This window comes from Ochotona princeps, chromosome 21 (genome assembly GCF_030435755.1).
Source record: "Ochotona princeps isolate mOchPri1 chromosome 21, mOchPri1.hap1, whole genome shotgun sequence".
NCBI classification, from domain to species: domain Eukaryota; kingdom Metazoa; phylum Chordata; class Mammalia; order Lagomorpha; family Ochotonidae; genus Ochotona; species Ochotona princeps.
Genome location: NC_080852.1, coordinates 12,406,585 through 12,424,204, shown reverse-complemented (window position 1 = coordinate 12,424,204; position 17,620 = coordinate 12,406,585). Strand labels below are relative to the sequence as shown.

General features: G+C 44.4%; 1 protein-coding gene across 1 annotated transcript in view; it reads right to left on the bottom strand.

Annotated features, from left to right (window-relative positions):
• Positions 1-1,957: 1,957 nt before the first annotated feature.
• The window catches only part of SUCLG2 (succinate-CoA ligase GDP-forming subunit beta), a 255,673-nt gene continuing 240,010 nt past the window's right edge, over positions 1,958-17,620 (bottom strand). The window contains exon 11 of the mRNA XM_004581600.4: positions 1,958-2,209. Within this exon, the coding sequence (XP_004581657.2) occupies positions 2,094-2,209 (116 nt within the window). The 3' untranslated portion in view covers positions 1,958-2,093. The remainder of the gene's footprint in view (positions 2,210-17,620) is intronic.

Here is a 17,620-nt window from a genome sequence, read left to right as displayed (position 1 = left end):
ATATTATTCCAACAAACCTGCAGATAGTTAATGGCCTATGTTCAAAAGCCAACAAGCTATCTGCAGATAGTTCTTGTGTTGATGAAAAGACATAAATTAGCATAACTGGATGTGGTTTCATTAGCAAGTGGCCTTTTAGTAGACTTCCAAGGGCTCCCATGTTTCAAAATGGAAAGATCAAAGATCATATTTATTCTATTTTTTTTCACATTAATGCCTAAAGCTGCCTCTTGCAGGTTAAAAACAGTAAGACCAAAATCGCTCAGGCCTTACATCTTCTACTATGCCAAGCAGATACTGAACTATCCAAAACAAAACAGATCAAGAAAGACATTGCTAATATCTGTCATTTTAAAAAGGTATGACCTTTAATGGCTAATTATAACACATGTGAATTTACAAAATGAATTATTTTCCTTTGCTCACATGTGAAATTGATGACAATAAGGGAAGCTGGTTAACTACCACACTGGAAGGACACTTGGAACCTGAGGCTTGTTACACAGAAGGTATCTGCATGGTACATTTCTTCTGGCATGTTGGATGAATCACTTTCCTGGGCATTAATTTTTCTTATTTTTTTTAAAGATTTATGTGAAAGAAATAAACAAAAAAAAATAAAGATAGAGTGATTTTCCTTCTGCTGGTTCAGTCTCCACTTGGTCACAATGGGTGGGACTGGGACAGGCTAGAGTCAAGAGGCAGGAGCTTCATCTGAGCCGGGGTCCAAGCACCTCTGCTGGGATACCCTGCTAGGGTATTAGCAGGGAGTTGGATCAGAAGTAAAGCAGCAAAAGTGAGCCAGACAGGACATGACCCTGGTGCCCAAATGAGATACTGGCATTGTAAGCTGTAGCTTAACCCGCTACCCTGCAAGGATGGCCTCTGATTTTTTTTTTTATTCTTCTACTGACAATCTCCTGCCCCAGAAAGAGTGACCCGGTGAGAAGAGTGGAAGTACACTCATTTGGGGACAACATACATCCTCTCATTTTAGAGATATGCTTAAGACGGGAAGGGTAGTATCCATGTCAAAGAAAAAATTGGACAAGGAATAAAAACGAGAAACACACAAAGATCTTAATACCTTACAAAACACAGGATTTTTTTATTTAACTTTGTATGCAGATAAAAATTAGCCAAAATTTAGACAAACCTGTATCTCAAATTCTTCCCACTGTAAAAATGGGCATCATGGAATCCAGACATACTCGTCTTCATTATTTTCCCGTCATTCTACCATAGCTGGTCTACCCTGGGAGCTGGGTGGGGTGGACGTGGTGCACAGGCAAGGAGACCCCACATTCAACACCACTATCTTCGGCGTTTTCTCAGAATTATCATTATAGAAATTTCCAGCATGAAGCAGCATCTTTCAACTGTTTGGTTAAAATGAAAATTACTCCAAAATCACAAATAAGGCTTCTGGCTTTTCTCTTAGTATGAAGTAAACAGTATATTCAGTGTTAAGGCAAGTGGTAGAACGTATGCGCAGTGCACCAAAGCAGACCTTTGATCGTAAAACGTATTTTGGAAAATTTTTGATACCCCAGACGTGTTAGAAACTTGTAGAAACTGCTGCTGAGTGGAAAGGGATTTGTGCGGCTGTCTCAGCAGCCTGCTTTCAGTAGTTACTATGTTACAAGTAATCTTGTCTTGAGTTTTTTTAGGGATTGTTTTCATTTTTCGAATTAGCATGTAGGATTAAATTTCTCCCAAAATTCTCCTCCATATCCATGGCCTGATTCTCACATTCCGTGTATATGCGCATTACTTGACTTTCACATTCTGTATTTGGTGCATGGTATTTGGCCACACAGCCTAACCCCAAAGTTGGCAAAACACTGCCTACTGAGCAGATTTACTGTGATACAGAAAAAAAAAAGTATGAGCACACAGGACAGGATTCTTATCATCAACAGTGTAACTAAAGTCAAATTCAGGCCATCTATGTATCTTAACTGAAGAAAACACAGATTTATACAGTGATCGGTGTTCATTTCCTCTGCCCCCTGTTTCCTCCATGTGAGATTAGCATTTTATTCACAGTGATGAGAGAGCCTTTTTCTCTGGGGGCCAGGACAATGGAGGCATCACTTCTTGGCCACACTGGCCACGGCCTTCTTGGCCGCATCTTCTAGGTCCACCGCTGAAGTGATGGGCAGCCCGCTGTTGCTGAGGATTTTCTGAGCCTCTTGTACATTGGTTCCTAGAAAGAGCAACGATGGACAATCACTGAAGGAAACTCGAGGTGGTGTGCTGCCAAGTTCTGTACAACATGAAGTCACAGGGCGCCCAGGACTTACCTGATCTCAACACAACTTAATGGCAACATAGCTGTGATTTTTTATGATCCACTCTGGCCTACTTAGATATAGCCAGATAACAAGTGTATTTTTCCTCCTTTTCTTCACTTCAATTACCTGGGATTATAAAGACATTACTTGCTATCTTCCCAAACATGTATGTATAAGATTCTGCCCAAAGAAGGCAACCATCACTTGATCATCCAGTTTCTTAGGTGTTATTTACTTCAGAGGCAGATGGACAAAGACAGGAAGGGATCTTTCACTGGGCACAATCTGCAAATATGTGCTGTGCTAGGGCTGAAGCTGGGAACTGGAAAGTCACTCCAGGTCTCTCATGAGTGGTAGGAATCAAGTCACTTGAATCTTCACTGTTGCTATCCAGTGTCTGTATTAGCTGGAAGTTTGAATCAAAGAGTTAGAGCAGGGACACGATGCCAGGTACTCCGAGAAGGAACATGGGTGGGCATCCCACCTGGCACCCTAACCACTATGCCAATGCCCAGCCCAGTCTAGTAAATCTGCATGAGGAAAGTCTTATGCCTTGGATTTGTTCCTTGAATGAATGGTTTGAGGATGGAATTCAAAGGAAAGTTCTGTGGAAAGAACAGGCAGGAGAATGCCAAACCAGGGTATTAAATTCTTACAAAGTACTGGAGTGACACATGAGGACACAGGGGACTAATCTAGCTGCAGCTTTTCACCAACAGAAAATGAATCACAGATTTGAATCAATGTCATCGGCAGGAAAGGTTATGTGACAACATCGATCTCAAGCTGTGGTCCAATTAGAGAAGAAGATGAAAGCAAGGACTTGGCAAGAGTTTGGAGATGAGTACTTTCACGGATAGAAGCTGGGATGGCTGCTGCTGAGTCCCAGTCCAGTGGAGCTGTCACGCCTGAAGTGGGGCAGAGGCTCGAGTCATGATTCCATGTGAGACCTGAAGCTCTGATCTCCACTTGAACACGCTCTGCAGCCCTGGGCGGTACTCACGGTGTCCACTTCTACTTGATCAACACTCCACAGAAGGAAAAGCATGAGACACAGCTTCTGACGACAGCTCGTGGCCTTTTCAGCACACTTCAAGCTGCGTTTCAGTAACTTCCTAACACCTGCACTCTCTTCTTTCTCAGTGAACTACCCAGGGTGTCTATCAAAATCTCTTGCATCATTTCTTGTGCCTTCACCTGGTGGACAAGACGGAGCCTATTATATACAAAGCCTTTGAAATTCAGGCCTGGGAGAACCTGTCTCACTACACAGAGCATGCAGGAAGAGAGGCGCTCGGACAGTAGGTTTTCATACAGGAAGGCAAAGGCTGTGGTTACACGGAAGAGGTGCCCTGAAAAGGTGACGTGGCATTGATCCTTCAGGGGCTCCGTGTCTCTCTGAGCACTGCCATAGGGGACACCTGGCAATGTGAGAGCTCAAGGATTCCTCACTGCTGACAGAGAGCAACAGCCTGCAAGCTGGGGCAGCTGCCTGCAATGCTCAGCCCTGAAATCCTTCTGTAGTTTCAAGTTCCTTCATACCTCTGTGCCATAATGTTTTTGTTTATATTTATGTTTCCTGTCTTCCTTAGAATGAATACTCATTAAGTGCTTCTAGGTGCCCAGGTAAGAAGATAAATGAATTACTTGCAGCATCTGAAACTTTTCTGTAATTCTGAATAGCACAGAGATTCAGGGATCCAGATAAGGCAAGAGAGGCTGAGAAAGAGACACATACACCTCTGTGGTCAGAGAAATGACATGACAGGTCTCCAGAAACTTAATAGAAAATATATATTGTAGAAAAAAAACTGTACATAAGTTTCAAACGTTTTACACACCAAAGTACTTGCAAGCATTAGAGGTGGGACGTGGTCAACGCAGGTAATTATGCAACTCTGGATGTCCTAGAGATGGGCTGCAGATACCGCTGATAACTTAGGCTATGATGAGCAGCAAATGGAGTAGGATCTGTGAAAGCATTTTGCCAGTGGTACAGAGTCCGAGGCAGGTCTGGCTTCAAGTCCAGCAAGGATTCCCACCTCACTTCGACAGTGAAGTGCTATTGCTAGGAGCAGCTGCCTAGCCAGAAACCATTTCCGAGGGCTGTTGTGTGTAGAAAAGGTCGAATCCAAGTGGCCGGGAAACACACCCATACACTTTCCCCTATCCTGTTTCCACCACCTGCCTCCTGGAATGTTGCTGTCCATGGCGATCGTGGAAAAAAGATGATAATTAACTCCTGCAGCCTAGACTCTGGAACCACTGTGTAGAGCAGAGTCCCATCTCATGCTCTCAGGATCATGTGAATGAGCAAGGACCTTCTGTCATGTGGTCCTGCTGGAGCTAACACATCACTTTGTAAGTAGATATTGTAGTAGGTAGCTTCTAAAATAAGTCTCAAATGACCTACTTAACTATGATGTCTTCTGATATTCACACTCGTGTATAATCACGTCCTTGAGTGTGGGCCGGATCCAGTGCTGGCTTTGAATGAGCAAGAATGGCATACGCGTCCGAGACCTGGCTGCAAAAGCCTGTAGATCTGGTTCTGCTCACTGTGCCTTTGTATGGACTCACTCGTTGAAGCCAACTGTGGCATGCTGTGAGCAGCCCTTGGTAAAGAAGCTGCTCTGTAAGTAGTTGAGGCCTCCAGTCTAGCCTTTCTTGAAGAAATGTATCTTATGAATCACAGGAACGAGCTTGGAAGTGAATTCTTCCCCAAACACTAGGAAGGCCCCAGCCCCATGGACACCTGACTACAGCCTTGTGAGAGATCCTGAGTGTGAGGACACAGCTGAGCCTATTAGATTCCTGACAATGGAAAGCTTGCGACAACAAATATCCCCTTTGTTTTGCTACTCTGTGCTTGGTTTGTCTCTGTTACACACTGGTAGACAATGAACACAGACCTAAAGGTTTATTATTTCATTTGTAACAACCTCAGTATGCATTCTGATTCATGTTGTAAGGTTTCAGCCAAGGTCCCAGAGGTTGAAAAGCAGGACAGGGGATGGAACAGTGGCAGGTGTTAGATCCTGGGCTGAGGAATTGAGACATGAATCTGCACGCAGAGCACTCGTGGAATAATGACAACAACAGCCCTGTTACAGAAGTGAAGTGGACTTCAGAGCAGGGGATGGATGTGAGTTAAGTGCATAAAAAATTTCTTCCCCTGCCCCACAACAGAAAGCCACGGGCTGGGATTCTGTCCTCTGCCGTCCACCCATCTGCTAGGGGAGACCCTGCCTTGGCCTTCCTTTCTCACTCAGGGAGCTGGTGGACACAGAAGCAGGATCCACAGAAGGGATGGGTTACAAAGTGAAAGCACAGCCAAGAAAACTAGGTGATGGAAAACCAAAGAGAAAGAGAGCAAGCGGTGGTCCTTGGCTTGCTGCCCGCACACTCTAGCTAGAGTATCTGAGGCTGGTTTCCTGATTGGCCAGGTAGCTGATGTGGAGGTCTCAGCCTATTCCCCAACTGACTTCTAAACAGACACAACTATATAGTGGCTTCCAACTCCCACGTGAAATGAAATGCTCCAAAGAGTGTTCACATCTGTGCACATAATTACAAAGGAAATTCATCTCTTTCCCAGGTTGCAATGGTGCTACTACTGACATGCTTCGACATTTATCAAATGCTACATTGCTTTTTAACAAGGTTGCAGGACAACACCCTTTATCAGCATCTGTATAAATGATCAGCTCATGCTGTTCCAACTTCAGGCACTTACTATCTGCTTGCTGAGAGCCACTGGCCTCAATGGCTAGCTGCAGGACTTCAAAGCAGCAACACAGAGAATCAGAGGCGAATGAGTTTAAAGCACAATCTTGGTGGACTGCTAGAAGAATGTAGAGAACAATAATAATTACTGCAAAATAAATTTTTAAAAGCTCTCCATCTCTTCAATCATCTTTACCAGTGACTTCCTGCCACTGGGTGGAGGAAGAGAGCCATAAACAGACAGGCAAGGTTCATTTATCAAAATGCAGTCTTTGTTCTCTATCACATATGAGAGAAAAAACAGTGGAGGTGGCACAAAATACAGGGTTGTGTTCAAAATGCGCAGTCCTTCCCTCCACTTAGGCTGGTCTTTTATCATGGGCCTGGGGGAAAAATCAATTCTCTAGCTTGGAAAATTATGTCATGTAGGAATCATTTTATAAAATCAGTATGCCAACAGGAACTTAAAAAATATTGTATACATATTAATGTAATAAATGGGTGTATGAGTGAAGGGATTCACAAATTTCATAAAACTTAATCCTCAGAGCAACTCAAGGCTGGCATCATTTTATGCCCATTTTACAGATGAGGCAACTGAGGCTTCAGGAGGCTTAGGAACATGCGCAAGATGCTCCAGCAAGAGGCTGAGCTGGAATTAGAAAGCTTGGGGAGGTCGCCCCTGATCTCTCTGATCTCTGCCTGTTTGGCCCATGTGGAAGGTTGTAAGGACACAGCACATGGTGCCCTCAGGGGATCCCCCTGGCAATGGTCTTGGCACACCAAGACCTCCACCTAATCTGGCCACCAACCATGCAGGCCAGAGCAGTGGGCTGCACCACAGTTTCTCTTCTCTGTCTTTGGAGGAGCTGTACTGGGACTCCCTTGATGAACAACTCCGGGAAGTCGGTGCCTTCCTGCATTACCCACTAGTCGTACATGTTGTGTGTGACCCACAGCCTACCTGCCAGTCATGTGTGATGTACACTGCCTTTTAGCCAATTACAGTGCCATTGCTGGGAGGACTTTTGGGGAACACCCTTCTGCCTTCCCCCTTTCTTGGTCTATGAAAGTTTGTGCTTGCTTTACAATAAATGGACATGCTCCATCAGACTGTCTCCCATGGTTCTGGCTGCTGAGGAACACCGCCTGCCTAACATCCCCTCGGTGGTGCTGGTCAGGAACTCCTGAGAGAATACAGGTTTGCGCAAATGCACGGGTGCAGAAAAAAACCAAGCAGTCCAGCCTCCCAGTGCTAGATGGCATCCTAGGGGGTGCTTTGGGATAGGTTTCTCATTTTCATTACAGAAACAGAGGCCTCAGAGATGCAAGAGTGTGATCAGGTCAGACAACCAGTTAACTACACAGCCCGACTCTTACTGGCATGCTCCAAGGCAGGGCTGGCCAACCAGGGGCTGGGGGCCAAATCCAGCCCACTGCCTCTCTTTGTACCATCTTCCAGCTAAGAATAATTTCTCTATCTTTAAATACTCAAGAAGAAAAAAAATCAGAGTATTTTGCAACTCGTGGAAATTACATGAATTTCAAATCCCAGGGTCCATAAATAAAGTTTTCGTGGAACACAGCCAAAGTGATTCGTTTACAGATTGGTGGCGGCTGCCTGTGTTCTGCAGTGGTGTGGCAGAGCAGTGATGACACAGTCAGTACGGCCTGCAAGGACTGAAATGGTTCAACCCTAATCTAAGTAACGGCATCTATTTTTTCCACACTGGGAAAGGGAAAATCAGTGGAAATCAACTTAATTCTGCATAGGAGTAGATGTCTCCGCAAATAATGACTGTCCCTGTGCCCTTGCTCTTTCTTTCTTATTCTCCTTTCAAGTGACAATCAGATGGAGGAGGTCTACTTTCTTAGTGATGTGTAAATTTAGATCACTTGCCCTGCCATGTCAGTAGCCAGGTTTGTCTTACTTATCCAGCACCCTGTTCAGCTGCCGACTGAGCCCATCCATGTGGATGAGTTATCAACCACTGTATCCCTTCATTTGTTTATCTTCTTTTTTCCCCCCTGGTTCCTCTGCTCTGAAGCTAGATCATTCCCAACTCCTGGCTCCCAGTTCACACTCCACTTAGAGGGATCTCCCATTTCACTGTTGTCAAGAGATGCTCGTCAACCCATACCACTCAAGACTGTCATTTCAGGACTGCTGCGATGAGGCCCCAAGCACAGGGCAGGTCAGTGGGTTTGTGGTTAAAACAATCAATGCTAGCCACATTTGATGTGCCTTCAGTTTAGCAAGACGCAATAACAAGAGTTCAGATGATAATACGAATAGATGACAATCACCGTTTTTCACATGACTTAAAAACTCATCCACTCCTTACAGCAACTTCATGAACTCATCACATGTTTTTATTCCTATTTTCTACATGAAAAAACTTTCATTTATTCCACAAGAAGTTCTTTCGCTGAGTAGCTGAAGAGTGTGAGGAAGTTACTGTAGTTTTGAGGCTTCCGAGTCTCTTTGAGTCAGTTTCTTGTCTAAATGCCTTGTTTCCCTCACAGTTTATAAACATGAAAGATGACTGACGGCTATCCTATGGGACTGTATTCTATCCACACCCAGCCGCCTTGATGATTTCTCCAGGAGTGAGAAGACAGGGACACTGAAGGAGGGAAGGTGGTCACACAACAACTGGAGTTAACACCTTTGGTGTTAGGAAGGCCAGGCCCAGATTCTTCAGAATAGTGGGTATACACCTCATAGAAATAAAATTCAGAGTCAAGTCTAAGATAAATTCACTGAGTTCTTATTCTATTGCTTTCAACCATATTAACCCGAAAGAATGCCAACATGCATTAATGACAACCAAAGGTGAGGGAGCCTTAACATGAAGCTAGAATTGAATGCTCTGGAAAGCACAAACATAACCATTCTATACATATCCTCACACCATGGGCCAGTGACAAGAATTCCTTTTAAGGAAGAATGTTTCTACATCTAAGCAATTGCATATGGACTTTTCTTTGTCCCTTCTTTGACTATTCCTTGTGGCTTTCAATCCACCTCTACTCTGATTTCAGCAATTTTCTTTTTTTTTTTTAAAGATTTTATTATTATTGGAAAGCCGGATATACAGGGAGGAGGAGAGACAGAGAGGAAGATCTTCCATCCGATGTTTCACTCCCCAAGTGAGCCGCAATGGGCCGGTACGCGCCAATCCGATGCCGGGACCAGGAACCTCTTCTGAGTCTCCCACACAGGTGCAGCGTCCCAAAGCTTTGGACCATCCTCTCCTGCTTTCCCAGGCCACAAGCAGGGAGCTGGATGGGAAGTGGAGCTGCCGGGATTAGAACCGGCGCCCATATGGGATCCCGGGGCTTTCAAGGCGAGGACTTTAGCTGCTAGGCCATGCCGCCGGGCCCGATTTCAGCAATTTTCAAAGATAACTTTGACAGTGAGAAACCTCTGTCTGCAAAGGTTGACTCTGGAGCTGTACACTGTGTATGTGGTTGTAACACTGCACCACTGCGTGAGACTCTGTCACTAGGGAGTGGAAATGACAGAGTGGACCCCACTGCTAGTATTTTCCTTGAGAAGATGGCTGGATTCTGAGAGCTGAAGGTTGCTTTCCAAATCCATCGCTGTCAGACATTTCAGAACCAAGGACAGAGACAGGTAACTAGAGGATTTTCCAGATTTCCAGGTTTGCTGCTGCCTGCTATTCTACCCCAGGGACCTACAAACTGTGACTCAAGGGCCAGATACGTTCCATCACCTCCTTCAGTATTTAAAAACAAAACAAAACATCAACAGAAGCATAGCCATGCCCATTCCTTTAGCTACAGTCTACAGATACTTATTTTCTTCTTAAAAAGGAAAGAAAGTTCCTCCCATCATCTCTGAATCAACAATGTCAAAAGTGTGGCTCCAACGCCTCCATTCTCCTAGTCCATATTCACAGTGGACAGCAGTGATTCCAGGACTCTTGTCCACTGACTAAGGACTCGGAATCTTTCTGTCCTCATTTCAGGCCAATAAGCAGGAGGTAGCACAGATGAAAGCTGTTTGTCCTTCCTGTCCTAAATCATCTGAGCCTTTCTACTTAGGCAACTCTGTCCAAGCAAAGCCTCAAGGTGGCGCTCTAAGGAAGAATCTATTAGCCCAAAACACCTTTCTGTAAGTCAGTCCGGTGGTACATCCCTGACTTTAACCCATATTCAGGTTGGGAAAAAATCCACTATGTCTGCATTGAACATGCTCAGACATTCTTAAATCATGATGCACACAGGTTACATGCAAATCCTACAGCATTTTATAGAAGGGACTGGAGCCTCCACAGATTTTGTTTATCTGTACAGAATGTTGGAACATATCGCCCTTACACCTCAAGGAACAACCTGACTAAAAAATGAATCTGTCCTTATGCCGCATGTCTAGTAGTAATGTGCCTATTCAATTGCCCACTAAATAGAACCTTCAAGTATTTCATGAGGAAACAGGCATAAGACAAACAAAAACTGATCACTTAAAAAACAACCAGAAGGCAGACAGTGACATTCTGATGCTACAAGGCAGGACTCAGGGTGTATCCCCCGTCGCACCTGCCCGTGCTCCGGAGCTGTCCCTACTGAGTCAGCCGCACACAGCTGCTGAGCAGGGCAGCAACATCAGATGCTCATTCCTGAAGGCAGAACCCCTGACTAGCCTGGGACAGGCTCCAACCACAGGCCACTCAGTCTGAGGGCTGATTTTTACTGGTAATGTGCGCTGGGTGGAGGTTTCCTTCCCACGCACAGGGACAGGCATTTACGTTTCACGTTTTACTCCTGGTGTCTCTGGAAGAGTCACCTATCTCTGACCACAGGCTCCACTTAGGGCAGCATGGAGTGTTTGAATGGTGACAGATGACATGCAGAGCCCAGCGCTTTCTTTTAAGCACTGCCTTTTAAGAATACACTGGTGATAATGAGGCCAGATGCACATCTGCTCCTCAGAGTTCTGCCCTGTGAGAGGCCCATTCAGGTCCCACAAGGCATACTGAGTGTGAGAGCTGCCTAGTTCTTAGGTTGAGACAGTGCAAGACAGTGCACCATTGGAACTGAATACAGTGCATCCCTCAACTCTGTTTAACAAAAGTGACAACTTAGCCTTCTTATTCTACTTAGTATTTTATTTCTTGCTAAGGTGAGAACTAATGCGGGGAGCAATCTGTTGGGCAACCTCAAATGAACTAAGAACAAGGTTACTGGGATGAGCCATGAGTCACAGAGGAGACCATCAGGTGAGTGAATCAGAAAGGCTACCTGTGTGACCAGGACTTCAGGGGGTGCAGAGCATCCAGGATGGCCATGGAGAGGCAATAGGGGAAAGGTGCTAAGAAAGAAAAAAAAAAAAGATTAAGGGCATCCTTCATCACTAGGAGGCAGAGCTAGAAAGCAGGTGGACAGCATTCCAGGGTCAAGTTTATTCAGGGTTTACAACAAACCTCCTTTTGGCCAAGGTGGTCAGAGTCTTGGTTCATCATATACTTGACCTTGTGAAACCACATCCTCCCACCACCACCAAAAAAGCAAAACGAAACGAAACACAACCCAAAGATAGGGGTTGTCTTCCTTTGACAGGCCCTCTCCTGTAATTAAAATGACTGCTTTCCAAGGGTGTGTGTGAAGGCTTCCTCTTGCCTAAGGCAGCACACAGATTCAATGTGACATAAATTACAATTACTCACATGATCAACCTGGGCTGGAGGTCGATAAGACAAAAACTCAAAGTACCTGATAGAGTACACTAGTCACTGGGAAATTTAAACATCAGCTCTAAAAAGCTTTTAACTCATTTAATTAGCACTCCAGGTTATGTCCAGTGAGGCCTGGTCTATTGCTGAAACATGGCAAAGTTTAAACATCAAGCTGGGTTCATTATACAACGGTCAAAGCTGGTGATGAGGAAGTGAAAACCAGCAGGTTGGAGAAAGCGGACACACAGGCAGAAACTGGTGAGGATGCCATACATTAAAGAAAGGAGAGGGAGGTGGACATTTGGGCTGGCGGCTAAGTGGCTGGTTTAGATGACGGCATCTCAGATGCTCCAGTTTCCACATAATTTCTAATGCACACCATAAGCAGGGCACCAGGATGGCTCTTCAAAAACAAAACAGTCTTTGCCACTCACAAGGAAGAACTAGATAAAACACTGAGCTTCCAGCTTTGGTCCCTTTGCCACTGCAGGCATTTGGCAAGTAAAGCACAGGATAGGATCTGGCCAATTCTGTTTCTAAAAAAAAAAAAAAACCTCCACTAATTTTTTGCAAAGGTCATGGGAGGAAAGGTGATTTATGAAAGCAGTCATATGAAGATCATGTCCACAGGGGACAGAGAAGGAGGGAAGAGAGCAACAAAGGTGAGTCTGCTGTGAGGAAAACAGGGACCTGGAGGACAGGAGGAGAAAGAACAGAGGGAATCAAATGATCACAAGTGAAGTGGCAGGCATGGACGGGGGTGTCAGGCCTCTCTCTCTGGAACCCACAGAGCCATAAAGTGGAGAGAGGGAAAGAGGCACCAGGACAGGTGGTAGGGGGTGGAGCTCAGGAACAGGCACATCTGGCTCCAGCCAAGAGGATGGAGATTCAGAGATGATGAAAACTCAGCTGGGTACAAAACAGACGTTGGAAACGAGCCTCCAAGAGAATGCGTAAATCTGGTATGGTGCAGAGAGGCTGGGGGAAGTCAGGCGACACACAACCGTGCTGGGCCAATCCTGCTCGGCTGGGCATTGTCTTCCCTCTGCCTGGGACACTGACAGCTCTGCCAAGGAACCCCTTTTGCCTTTTATGTTAGGTGTTAGCAGCAAACTTAGAATTCCAGCTTTTCACAAGAAAGATTATTTAGTCAATCTACTGAGGCTGCCTTTTTCTGATGGGAGTCCAAGGCATCTTTACTGCCCTCATTTCCTGGTTCCATTTCCTTCACAACTTGTGGAAAGGATCCATCACCTGGTAGATGGATATAGCTGAAAGCTCTGAGGCTCTTTGTTTCTCTATTTCTAAAAAAAAATGATTTTATTTGAAAACAATGAGAGAGAGGAAGAGAGAGAGAGAAAGATACAAAGTTTAAAACAGGGTTCTTCCACTTGCTGGCTTATTTCCTAAACTGCCCACCATAGCCTAGGGCTGCACCAGGCCCAAGCCATGAGCTCAGAATTCAACCTGTGACCCAGCTTGTAAGGGAATCAAGTGCGCCTCCCAGAAAGTGACCTCAAGAAGAGCAAGTATACCAAGACTTCCAGTAACTTCAGAGAGTTCCCAACAGCATCAGAGAGAATGGTGAAGGGATGGGATTCCTACTTTGGAATATTTGATAAAACAGTAATAAGATATTTATGTTGTCAAATCAAACCTTCTGGTGTTGATTAGAATAACCAAACTGAGATTTGTCTTAGAGAAAGGGGAGCCTATATGTAAATGATTACATTTGTTATTACTCTTATTTAGGGAATTAATTCTGAATTATAAGAAGTACCTGATAAAAAGCAAATTTTTTTTCAGGTGTATCAGAGACATACATAGAAGTTTGCTGCAGATTTAAATGCAACAATAATGAAGATGACTAACTAACTTAAAAAAATCCTCAAGTTGCTGGTGGATTCTGTCACATAGCTGTAGAATGCAAAAGAAATGCAAAGGTCTGATGAAAACATTTGTTCAATGAGCAATAAAGCTACCAATTGATCTTGTGTTTTTGTCAACAGTATCAATGGTTGGGTTCAATTAACCATCTAGGAAATTTCATGCCAAGTTTTGTATGCATTTCAAATTAGGGAAACAATTTACTTTAGATGATTTGCGGGAGGACTTAAAAATTTATCTTACATATTTTTAACATAAAACAAAATACCAGCCTGCAGTGTGGTGCAAAAGGTTAAGCCACCAGTTTTGATGCTGGCACCCTGTATGGCTGTCAGTTGAAGTACTGAATGCTCCACTTCCAATCCAGCTCACTGCCAACATGCCAGGTAAAAGAGGAAGAGATGGCCCAACTGCTTGGGTCTGCTCAACCATTTGAGAGATCTGGATGGAGTTGTAGGTTCTTGGCTTTGGTTCGGCCTAAACCCAGCCACTGCAGCCATCTGGGGAGTGAGCCAGGGAATGGAAGCGCTAGCACGCTCGCTCGCTCTCTCTCTCTCTCTCTCTCTCTCTCTCTCTAAATATATATATGTATATATGTACATATATGTGTATATATGTATGTAAATATGTATATATATTTAGAGAGTATATGATATATAATCATATATATATCTCCCAATCTTTCCCCCATCTGCCTTTCAAACAAACTTTAAAAACACAGTGAAGAACTAAATGAATAAATAATTTGTTCTTGCTTGAGCAGGACCCTTGGAGCGCACCTCACATCGAGGACCTGGGATGGGAGGGAGGCTGGGTAGGGCTTTTCCGTTCACTTCTCCCCTGACTCCAGACACAGGGGAAAAAATGATGATATTAGTGTGAAAACGATGGTACTGCCCACTTTCCTGCAGCCCTTGACCCTCTGTACCCTAAGTAACTAAGTAAGATTATAAAAAAAAAAAAAGTAAAATGAAAAGATAATTTGTTGTTCTTTGTAAAAGCCAGAAGAATTGTCTGTAAAGGCTTAAATTTCCTCTAAATATGTGGTGTTCAATTCACCCTAAATTCTTTTAAATAAAAATAATCCTATCTCAGCTGGCAAGGCCTATTCTGATAAGACAAGTAAATACATGTAATTATAAAGTTACCCATTTCAAAGGGGAGAGTAATCCTTTCCTTATCCATTGGTAAAACAGCTTGTAATTATTATACAGCTGAGATCACAGATTTGTCCACAAAAATCCCATGGAATCAAGCCTGATTTGACTGATTAAAACTTCTCTCATCAGGACATGTCTGATGGGCAGAAGACTTAAAAAGTGTGTGCAACACATTGGGGAGACTGTGGCAGGCTCCAGGCTCTTCCCAACAGACAGAAAGTGCCACAGGAAACAGACAACTGTGAGAGAGCTCACCACTGGACTGTAGAGATGTATGTTATCGCCATCTCAAACAGCCCCACAGTTGCTCAGACCATGGGAATGTGCGGCAGCGCACCTGATGCTTAGAAAGCACTCCATACACATGGTTAGTGTTTGCTGCTGCGATTCAGACTCTGACAGCACTGCTGCACCATGCCTCACTTCTCTGTGTCTCTAGGCTCACTTTCAGAAGCTAGGGTGAAGGGCAGATGCCCTTTCTCATCTCTCTGCCTGTCTCCAGATAGTGGTGTGTTTTGGTCGACCAATTCCAACAATTATCTGAATCCAGATCTCTGCGTGTACAGCGGGCAAAACAGAGTCTAGTGAGTTTGCCAAGCCAGACAGCACCTTTCGAAGAGTACAAAGGGCTCCCTCTTTGTACCGTTTCGTTTTGCTTTGTGGCCTGACACAACAAAGAGCTGCCATGTTCAGAAAAACAGAAGTAATCTCTAAGGCTGGCTATAATAAAATTTGGAGTGATTACAAGAGGAGAAGAATTTATGTTCTGAGTCAGAAGGCGGCAAATAGAAAATTTAGATTGTGGATAAAAGAAATCTCCTAAAGTGCTCCACAGTCAGATTTTTTTTTCGTCACTGAAAACAACTGACACCTTTTTTATTCTTAGTTTCTCATCATTTTAACTTTTACATTTTATTTCAATTTATGTGAAAGGCAGAGAAACAAGGACAATCTTCTACATGCTGGTTCACTTTTCAAAATGCCTTCAAAGCCCAGGGTGATGACAGGATCCCAGAATTCAATCCAGGCCTCCTGTGTGGGCAGGAGGTTCCCTGTGTGAGCCATCAGGTGGTACCTCCTAGGTTGCAAATTAGCAGGAAGCTAGAATTAGAAGGAAAGCTGGGACTGGAATCTACCTTCCAATATGGGTTGTAGGTGTCCTAGGTGATACCTTAACTGTTGCAACAGAAAGCTGTTTGAGTTTCTCATTTTAACAGAACTGTCTTGTGGGAGAACAATTTCTAATGCAACTGTTCTTGCATGTGGCTGATAAGAGTCTTTAAGCACGGTGCAGAAGCCTAGTGGCTGAAGTCCTTGCCCTGCATGTGCCGGGATCCCATATGGGCTCTGGATCGTATCCCGGCTATTTCACTTTCCATCCAGCTCCCTGCTTGTGGCCTGGGAAAGCAGTTGAGGATAGTCCAAAGCCTCAATATTTTCGCACCCTGATCAACCATGTAATCATTATGAAAAAATAAAATTTATTTTAAAAATATACATAAAGCCCCATGTTTATCCACCCAGTTCCTTCTTTGATCCTCAGCTCTCGCTACTCTTGATTCTACTCTACTTTTTCTCTACGTACCAGTTATGCCTGGATTTTAGAACCTTCCTCTGCTCTTCAAGCTGGAACATACACATATTGGTATAAGAACATGACTCTCCCAACAGCTTTCCAGTCTACCCAGGTCTTGGCTCTAAGAGCTCACCACTATTATGACCCCAGCACCAACTCCAAGATTCAGATCACCTACTTTTTTCTTTTAAAAAAAATTTATTTTTATTGGAAAAGCAAATTTACAGAGAGGGAAAGACAGAGAGAAAGATCTTCTGTCTGTTGGTTTCCTCCCTGAGTGGCCACAATGGCTGGAACTGAGCTGACCTGAGGACAGAAAGCCAGGAGCTTCTTCCGGGTTTCCCATGAGGTTACAGGGTCCCAAGGCACTGGGACATCCTTGACTGCTTTCTAAGGCCACAAGCAGGGAGCTGGATGGGAAATGGAGCAGCCGGGATATGAATCGGCGCCCTAATGGGATCTCAGCATGTGCCAGGCAAGGATTTAGCCACTGAGCCATTGTGCTGGGCACCAATCACTTCCTTCTGATCCTTTACTAAATTCTTTCCAATGATTCAAATCTTACACATATACTGTCAGCCTCAATCTAAAGATTTTCTGCTTAAAACACTTCTTCCCGGGCCCGGCGGCGTGGCCTAGCGGCTAAAGTCCTCGCCTTGAACGCCCCGGGATCCCATATGGGCGCTGGTTCTAATCCCGGCAGCTCCACTTCCCATCCAGCTCCCTGCTTGTGGCCTGGGAAAGCAGTTGAGGACAGCCCAAAGCTTTGGGACCCTGCACCCGCGTGGGAGACCCAGAAGAGGTTCCTGGTTCCTGGCATCGGATTGGCACGCATCGGCCCGTTGTGGCTCATTTGGGGAGTGAAACATCGGATGGAAGATCTTTCTCTCTGTCTCTCCTCCTCTCTGTATATCGGCTTTCCAATAACAATAAAAATCTTAAAAAAAAAAAAAAAAAAAAAAAAACACTTCTTCCCTAACCTCCACTTGCAAATCTAATAAAATTACAGCAGTTGTTGATTTTATTGGAACAGCAAGCTAAGAGAAGAGAAGCAGGTTGAGCTACTGGAGAGTGGAGGGGACACATCCTTTATGGGATTCTGAATTCCTTAGTATAAACAGAACTGGGTTGGGTTGCATTTAGTTCCCTTCACAGTGCCTTTATGGATAACACCTTCCCTAACGGCTATATTTGTGCCAAGAGCACAATCACAACAGAATGCTTTCTCTTTCCCTTGTTAATTATGCAGGACCAAAGCAACATGGGGACCTT